Source organism: Clupea harengus, chromosome 6, assembly GCF_900700415.2.
Source record: "Clupea harengus chromosome 6, Ch_v2.0.2, whole genome shotgun sequence".
NCBI lineage: Eukaryota > Metazoa > Chordata > Actinopteri > Clupeiformes > Clupeidae > Clupea > Clupea harengus.
This window is the reverse complement of record NC_045157.1, coordinates 6,641,329-6,650,283: the sequence shown is the minus strand read 5'-3', so window position 1 is coordinate 6,650,283 and position 8,955 is coordinate 6,641,329. Positions and strand designations below refer to the sequence as shown.

Below are 8,955 nucleotides of genomic sequence, written 5' to 3'. Positions count from 1 at the left end.
ATGTAAGGGTTTGTTTACATTGATACATCTCTTAGTAAGTCACATACCATGATAAAATAGATAGAAAGTCGATATTTAGGTATCCTTCAAACTTTCTGTGCCGCTTGAAGATGAAACAGGAAGTTACACTACAGTCTTTTGTCACGGCTGTTAAAGGGGGAAATGGTTTGCCTGACCACATTTCACTCACTACATACAAGTACATGCTTCACAGTGAAGACTGTCTACCTTGCAGTGAAACAACCATTATGATTTCTAAAGCGTCTCAAGCCATATTTTTTATTTTCAGCATTTTGATGGCAGCTTTGGATACAGGATGTAAGTAGATTCTGATTGAATTATTATTTTAAAGGGATTTCTTCCCCTAGTATTTTTATTATTAGTTGTAAAGAAACAATTTAAGCAATTCAAGATTTTCAAAGTGTCTTAATGTATTATTATTTCCAGCTCCTGTAAACACTGAGGGCATCTCTCAGCCTACTCCAGTGATGATGGCTAAGAACGGCAGCACTGTAACTTTGGAATGCTTTGAATTACAAAAAACTCAATTTGAACCTATGGTTTGGTACAAGCAAAGTGTTGGCCAGATGCCGCTTCTTGTAGGATCAGCTCAGCATTTTCTGCCTTCTGTACTCTATAATGAATTCAATAATAGCCGTTTCAACATACAGAGTGGTTCTGTATCTTTCAACTTGTCTATCTCAAACATTCAGTCATCTGATGAGGCTTTTTATTTCTGTGGAGTCAGGATTACCTTTGAAATACGTTTTGGAAATGGAACATATTTGCTTGTGAAAGGTACCCTCAGTACACACATTACCTACATTTCTATACATTTTGCAATCTCTACCATTGAAATATTGTCATGACATTGAAAATGCATATGATAATTAATGTTTGTGTGTATGAAATGATTTCCAGAAAAAGGTCAGCTGAGGTCCAACATTGCTGCAGTGATCCAAGCCCCAGTATCAGACCCAGTTCACCCAGGTGATTCAAAGACACTGGAGTGTGAAGTTTTCACTGAGACCAGAACAGAACCAGAAGACCTCAGAGTGTTCTGGTTCAGACCAGCTTCAGGAGATTCCCATCCAGGAGTCATTTACACCAACAACAGCAGGGGTGGTGAGTGTGAGGGTCGCTGTGTCTACAGTCTCTCTAAGAAGGACATCAACATCTCTGATGCTGGAACGTACTACTGTGGCATAGCCACAAGCAGACAAATACTGTTTGGGAATGGAACAGCACTCATCATTGGTAGGTAGTTGTTATTATTGTAATGCATTATTGTGAGGTTAGGAGGTATATAGCTGTAAACTTGCATCCAATCAATGTTGATGGTTTGAATTTTAAAGCACACAGTTATTCTGGCCCCAACACTATTTGTGTGCTAGTTTGGTATTATGTTTAAAATTTAAGTTCAATAAATCATTGTACAACAAATATGTGAGCCAGAATAAAAAGTAGTACAGTATATTGTAACATATCAGCATAAGATATCTGAACAAATGACCACATTTAAGAAACATGTTTGTTGCCCTAATACTAATACCACTATTTATACTATTATAAAACAATATCTTAGATTCATTGCATTTGATTTAGTCACTCCACTTAATTTGCAGCGGAGCCTGTGGATACTCTGTTGGTTGGTTTGGCCGTGGCTTTGGGTTGCTGTGTTGCGTTGATGTTTTTTCTGTTTTTCCTGAACTGCAAGAGGAGAAATACATGTGACAACTGCAAGAGTAAGTATCATATTGATTCATATTGTAACTTTTAAATGTTAATTAGCTGACTATATTGAGTCTGTGTGTGTTGTTTGGTTGATAGTAAGAGACTTGCAGCATGTTAGCGATGGCAGCTGTGAAACCAAACAAAGAAGTGGTCAGGTAAGAGAGAATTTATGTTTTTTGTCCAAATCATAAGTAATTATATTTTTGTATTGGTTTAGTTTTCAAATAGCAGACAATACTCCAGGAATAATACTTATGAGATTAATAAAATGTATGAGATTGACATGCAATTACAATGAAAACATTTATAAAATGACATACAATTTTTCACCATTATTGTTCTAATATACGAATTTATTTACAACAACAAATTTTAAGGATGAGGAATGCGGAAATTAGTACAATGACAGATTTTTTCCATTTCTTATTTTTTTTGTCATTAATTTTTCTAATTTACATCCTCCCTCTTTGCTCCCATAGGCTGAGGCTGCAGAGGGTTTAACTTATGCAGCCTTGAGCTTCTCTAAGAAGGAGACCAGAGGGAGGAGAACTAAGAGGAAGCTTCCACCAGACGCTGTTTATTCTGCTGTCCAACACTGACCACTCAGCCATGGTTACTGTATCAAACAGAAGCATCTGTAGTCAGTCTGTTTCATTTTCATTACCCCTTTATTGTTACATTTGTTTTTTGAATTTAATTTTTATGCATTCCATTCCTCTGTTCTAAAAATTGTGGATACTTTCAATTATTTCATTTGAGTGCTGGAAATGTAAGGATTTGGAAGCTGGTCTAACCTGCTTTTTCATACATTCAAATAATTTATCTGAATTCAGTTCCGTTATCTTTACCAATCCAATCAGTAATACACTTCATATGAGGTGATCCATATCAAAAACTAATAAAGTATCTTCCATATTTGACGTGATTGTTTTAATCTCCTTACAACTTCGAATTGTTACCTTTTTTGTCCGTATGTTGTGTGCCTGTTGAAGAGATAACTTGAGGGTTACTTTGGCGACGCCAGACTGTTTAATCTCAAATAATTTGACTATGGGAAAGTTTGCTACAGTTGTGCCGTTCTGCTGACTATTGGACTGCAAATGGGGAGAGTTAAGCAGGACAGATACCCAGGCACCTGTCTGTGGTCCACTAATCAGCCTCTGGGTTTAGGTGAGGAAGTTTCACAGTCTGTACTTCACAAGAAGCCTTGAGTATTTGAGTAACTACTTAATGTGTTATCCATTCAGTTCTCAGCTGATGCAACATGAGCAGCTACATGAAAAGTCATCTTTGCCATTGATTATGCCTGCAATAAAATCACGGCTGTGCTGTTATTCCTGATAATAAGCCCTTTAGCTTAGAAATATATAAGTTATAGTGAATATTACACAAACAGTGCTACTCTTGGGAGTAAAGTATATGAAACAAAACATAAACATGTAGTGTCCCACAACACAAATGGACAGCTGTATTATGATAAAGTAATCACACCCAACTGGGCATTGCCCTGTGTGTATTCTATGAACTCAGTGATAGCTGGGCATTTCCCTGTGAACCGGCAGTGTGTCACAACAGCATCTCACACTGCTTCCCTTCCAAAACATTTTTGTCTCCAGAATGCAACCCCTCCAGCAGATGTTTGCATTTTTTTTAAATATTGTAGCTAAATGTTTAGTTTTTTTGTAAATTGAATCGATTATTAAACGTTTCCCTCTGAAGCAGTGGACTGTGCTGCCATCCTTGTCCTGCATATGTTCTACCAACCCCTGCCCCTGGTGAGTTCAGGCAGATATGCTGATCAGGGAAAGATGGAAATCCAGCAGAGCAGTGAGAGTAGGAACAGGATTGCTATTCCAAAGAACATGAACTGTTAAAAAACCTTTTGCCTGTTCACCCCAAGAGATGTATGTACTACATACTATAAATGGTCCTTACTGTTCAAATCCTATGTGTTGTACAGTGTTGTGATTTAAAAGTGTTAAAGCCCTCACATATTACAAAACACTGTGTCTGCAGATATCTGAGGTCTTAGCTAAATTGTTAAATGTTCTTGCACACACATTACATATCACGTACAGTATATCATGAATAATTTAGAATATGTCTGTACAATGCATGTGGTTGGAAGATAACTGTATCGATGTGGGTGAAACTATATTCTGAGAAAATACTTCCTCAAACTGAACAAATGAAAAGGAGGAAGTACTATGAGTGAAAATATGTTTGAAAAAAAAAGCACGACATAAAAGGGCCACAGCCACCAGAGATGAGTACTAGAGGGGAGACACGATGAAAGGGTTGCTTGGGTCCTTTTTCATTCTTGTGTGTATTACCCAAGGTAAGTTTGATTAAGTTTGATATATAACATATAATGAATTATGAAGCAGTTTATTTTTTATGTGCTTGTTATGTCAAATTTTATTTTATTTTCAGGTGTAGTTACTGGGTCTGTGGTCTCTCAGCCTGACCAAGTGATCATTTCTAGTCTGGGTGAGACTGTGACGGTGAAATGTATGGCACAGAAAGACAGTTTTTCTAACAAGTATATATTTTGGTATCAGCAGAAATTAGGACAGATGCCAAGGTGTATATGCATGGCACGGACATATTCAGATCTCAACTATTTTGGTGAGTTTAAAGACTCACACATCTCATGTCAGACAACAGAAGGAGGATTTTATCTGAAACTCAGAAACAGCACTTGGTCAGATGAAGCCTCATATTACTGTGCCATCGGAAACAGGTCCCACTTCATGGATTTTGCAGAGGGAACTTTTATAAGAATAATAGGTAATTTTGCAGTTATAGTTACAGTACGTTTCTTGATAATATGAAGGATCAAGTTCCTACCTTTTTAATTATCAGGATCCATTCAATAGAGGAACCATATCAATAGAGGAATAATTTGTACCCAATACTGTAATCTGTGCCACAAACAAAAATGTCTCGTATTGTTTTACTGGATCAGACGAAACAGAGCAGAACTCCAACGTGGTGACAGTGATCCAATCCCCGACACAAGACCCAGTTCATTCTGTGGACTCAGACCCTCTTCAGTGTCCAGGAGTAAGTGAGACCAGAACAGAAGAGCTCAGTTTGTACTGGTTTGGACCTGCTTCAAGAGATTCCCATCCAGGACTTATCTATGCCTACAGAAACAGCAGCAGTACTTGTGAGACTAGATCCATGCTGAAGTGTATGCATGAGCTAGCTACAAGCAATGACAGCAATGCTGCAACCTTCTACTGTGATGTGAAGACATGCGGACAGATATTGTTGGGGAATGGCACAACAGTTGAAACTAGTAAGATATTTCACCTGTTTCTCAATGTCTGATGCCCACAGTTAAAACGATATATCTCTGTGTATATATGTGTACATGTGTATGTTGTCTGTTTGTGTCTGCGTGTGTTACTATTTGTGAATATTAAATAGTTAAATTTGAGTCTATTTTTCATGTCACTATTTTTCTAACTCATTCCAAGTGTTACTCAGACGTTTCATACACACGCCATACAGATCATTTTCTTAAATTTGTAATTAACTTTTTGAATTTAATCAAGTTTTTATTTATTTTACAGAAGGTTCTGTGGCTCACATGATTCCTGTGTTGGGGGGGACATTATGCCTCTGTGTCGTCTTGGACATTTATCTCATTTATTCATATTACAAAAACAGAACATGTCTGAACTGCCAAGGTATTTTTACTGATAGTTTGAACAGAATTTACTACAGACTTTCTTGATGCCATCACTGATAGATGTGAAATGAGTCAAAATCTAACACCAGACAATTTGTAATTTTGCTTTAACAGGACGACTTTCTAAACCTGTCCGGCCAAACACACACATGGGCAGAGAGGCCTCTGATCAGGTCAAATGGCATTATATCTTTTCTGCTCAAGTGCTATCTGTCTACCACTGTTGAGAGAACTGTACATAGGTCTTTATCAGATCTGAATTTTGAATAGATCTATGTTCTTCTCCCACAGAAATGTGATGAGGGTTTGAATTATGCAGCACTGCATTTTTCTCAGAGAGCAACACCAGAGGGCCGACAGAGAAGAGAACCCCCTCAGCAGAGTGTGTATTCTGATGTCCGAGGCCCGCGATGATAAACACACACTTGTATAGAATTCACCATTTCATTTTTTTACATAGCAAAAACAGCTGAAATATTTTTGACTTTTTAAATGATGACTTTTAAAGCATTATGATTCATTTCATACCATCTTGTGAAATCTTAATTTCAGATGTTAAGTTTTAAAAAGTGCTAAAAATAACTGTTAGTAATAGCCGTGCTAAATAATTGTGAATGTTGTGAATTTTGAATAGCATATAATAGTGAATATATATCTATATATATATATATATATAAAACTATTATATTTATATGCTATAATTAATTGATTTCACAAATGTTTTTAATTTCTATTAAATTCTTTTTAAAATGATGTCTGTATAACTGTATAGCATTGAGCATATCAATAAATATAAAAGTTTAAGCATCAGATATTACTGCATTAGTTTGCGTCATCCTTACGTCGCCATACTTTTCAATTGACCATCATGGTGTAAACACGTCATTTGGCCACATGTCACAGTTTCGCCTTTTCTGAAATCACACATAAATGGGTAAAGAAGTGTTACTCATGGACGCCCAGACTACTTTCTGTCCGAATGAGTCCCTGAACTTGCTAATTTCATGACTGCACTGTGAACAGCAGTCTTACCACACTTGAACTCCTCACTAGAAGTTCCTTCCTGCAGATGTCTGACAGCTTTACATGTGTGTATGTCTGAAGTAAGCTTGACATGCTGCAAATATTCTTATGGGTTTTGCCGTATGAACTAGAAGGTGTCAAAATGTGTCAATCTTTGTATACAACATGGTATTCCGTCCAAATTATCAGCAGCAATTATCAGGCAACTATCAGGCAACTCTCTGTTAAAATACCCCCGTAAGAACAGTGTTGCCCACAACAGAGGCGACTCTCTGTTAAAATACCCCCCATAAGAACAGTGTTGCCCACAGCAGAGGCGACTCTCTGTTCACACGGGGCAAGTTCCTTGACTCCTGCCCCCCACCCGTTCCGCCCACACTCTTCTTTCTGTCTTCTCACTGAATCTGAAGAGAGGGGTAGCCTAGGCTTGAATTAAGGCTTAAGGCTGAATTGGGCTCCTGGGCCTTTCTGTGCGGAGTTTGCATGTTCTCCCTGTGTTCACAAGGGTTTCCTCCACTTAGAACCCCAACATAAAAACATGCAAAAAACCAGAAGAACAGATCGCTCTCCTGTCCGTCCCTTACCAAGGACTGGACACGAGCACTTGGCCTGCTCCCAACGCGCAATAAAAAAGCCGCCCACTGCTCCTGGCTGCCTGTGAGGAAGGGCAGCTCAGGATGGGTGAAAAACAGAGGATAATATCCACCGGCGACATCTTCAGCATGCGTGTGTGTGTGTGCGTGTGTGTGTGTGTGTGTATCCTGTGTCGTCACCCAATGCATGGGTGTGTTGTGTGTCGTGCTGTGTGGCAAGAAATACATTACTTTGACTTTGACTTTGAATTATTATTAGTAATTCATATTGTTGGGGACTGCAGGGATGAATGAACAAGACCAGAAATAGAAGAGTCAGTTGTTATGTAAGTTATGAGTAGGAAGGGGATCCAACTGGCAGGTAGAAGATTTAGATTTTCTCATAAATCCAGAGATTTGCAACCATGGTCGGGAGTTTAAAACTGGACAAAGAAGACAAGGAGGATCACAAAAGGCCATATGAAGTGATCTGTGTCCTGGTCAGTTGCTGGTGGGTATTTTTTAATTTTAGAGTTAAAATTCTGAAAGTGTAAACTGTTACATCGAGCAGAACAGTACCAGTGAGCTGGAAGAGTATCAGCTGGCTGGAGGACGTCGTTATAACACTCTTGTGCTCCTCATAATAATGTATGTGTTCATCAGGCATATTCATCAACCACAAGACCCAGTGGTGTAACGTAGTTACGACAGGCCCAGGTGCAGGCTACTATGTCGGGCCCTAATCAGTGGTGTGTAACCACCGCCGCCACGCCCCCTCCCCCCGCACGCATATTCAGCTTATGACACTTAAAAATGTGAAATTGTCAGGGTAGGTCACTAACCGCCACCGCCATGCCCCTCACCCGCACAGCTATTTTTGGCATTGTAATTATTTTGCTGAATATAGGAATACATCGGTATTTTTGGCAATGCGACTAGGCTATTCGGAATATTTTGATTGACATAAGTATGGGCCCCCATGGGCCCAGGTGCAACCGCACCTGCGGCACCCCCTATAGTTACGCCCCTGACAAGACCAGTTTTAGAAGCTTTACAAATGACAGCCTTTAGCTTCAAGTTGGTGTAATTCAGGGGTAGACCTGAAGGCAGAGTGAAGGAGACAGTGGGAGGTTTTAAAGGATCTAAAAGAATAATGCCAGGTAATGCATTACCCACCCAAAATTAATAGAGACCTTTCTGGTCAGATGAGACAAAAATAAAACTGTTTGGCGGGGGTGTTTTAGGATTATGTTGCTCTATGATCCTGCATTGTGTGCACTGTTCTCCATGTCCTACATTGAGCCAGAGTTAAATATGTTAAAATAATAACAAAAGATTCATTTAAAATTGTATTTCACTTCACTGAATGTCAATTCAGTAACTTCCTTTTACATACCCAGTAAATATATGGTAAAGTATAGTATGTTATTAGGTAATTACAACAAGTAATAAGTAGGTGAATACAGAGAAACTACAGTGGATTATTAATTCTGTTAGTTTGTTTTACAGTAATGACTTGTCAAGGCCTTAAGCAATACTTAGATTATAGGTGTGTGACTTCCTTGCCACCGTGTGGCAGTTGAGGTTTTGTTTGCACGTGTGTGTGTGTGTGTGTGTGGGTGTGTGTGTGTGTGTGTGTGTGTGTGTGTGTGTCTGTCTGTGTGTGTGTGTGTGTGTGTGTGTGTGTGTGTGTGTGTGTGTGTGTGCGTGTGCGTGTGCGTGTGCGTGTGCGTGTGCGTGTGCGTGTGCGTGTGTGTGTGTGTGTGTGTGCTAAACCACAGATACACATGTACATCCTGTGTTCTTTTTGATGTTTTCCACTCTGAGATGTTTCTGTTGCTGACCTGATGAAGCCCTTCTCAACCACCTGAGAGAGCAAACATGTGCTCTCTCACATTTAGCCCTTTCTTATCATTCATCATAGTT

General features: G+C 38.9%; 2 protein-coding genes across 2 annotated transcripts; both read left to right on the top strand.

Moving 5' to 3' along the window:
- The first annotated feature begins 232 nt into the window (after positions 1-232).
- LOC116220853 lies at positions 233-2,650 on the top strand. Its single transcript, XM_031569801.2, has 6 exons — positions 233-318; positions 448-798; positions 922-1,257; positions 1,626-1,745; positions 1,831-1,889; positions 2,214-2,650. Exons 1-6 carry the CDS (start codon positions 249-251, stop codon positions 2,331-2,333), a joined length of 1,056 nt encoding a protein of 351 aa, XP_031425661.1. The 5' UTR covers positions 233-248; the 3' UTR covers positions 2,334-2,650.
- A 1,351-nt stretch (positions 2,651-4,001) lies between these two features.
- On the top strand, positions 4,002-5,890 carry LOC105907853. The gene is made up of 6 exons (XM_031568865.1): positions 4,002-4,072; positions 4,168-4,524; positions 4,703-5,038; positions 5,316-5,432; positions 5,549-5,607; positions 5,726-5,890. Exons 1-6 carry the CDS (start codon positions 4,024-4,026, stop codon positions 5,846-5,848), a joined length of 1,041 nt encoding a protein of 346 aa, XP_031424725.1. The 5' UTR covers positions 4,002-4,023; the 3' UTR covers positions 5,849-5,890.
- Positions 5,891-8,955: the final 3,065 nt, after the last annotated feature.

Excerpts from the sequence above, each read along its gene's own strand:
- LOC116220853 (XM_031569801.2), top strand. The coding sequence starts at position 249 with ATGATTTCTAAAGCGTCTCAAGCCATATTTTTTATTTTCAGCATTTTG. Across the intron at positions 1,258-1,625 it reads TGGAACAGCACTCATCATTG|CGGAGCCTGTGGATACTCTG; the intron begins GTAGGTAGTTGT and ends CTTAATTTGCAG. Across the intron at positions 1,890-2,213 it reads CCAAACAAAGAAGTGGTCAG|GCTGAGGCTGCAGAGGGTTT; the intron begins GTAAGAGAGAAT and ends TTGCTCCCATAG.
- LOC105907853 (XM_031568865.1), top strand. The coding sequence starts at position 4,024 with ATGAAAGGGTTGCTTGGGTCCTTTTTCATTCTTGTGTGTATTACCCAA. Across the intron at positions 4,525-4,702 it reads AACTTTTATAAGAATAATAG|ACGAAACAGAGCAGAACTCC; the intron begins GTAATTTTGCAG and ends TTACTGGATCAG. Across the intron at positions 5,433-5,548 it reads AACATGTCTGAACTGCCAAG|GACGACTTTCTAAACCTGTC; the intron begins GTATTTTTACTG and ends TTGCTTTAACAG.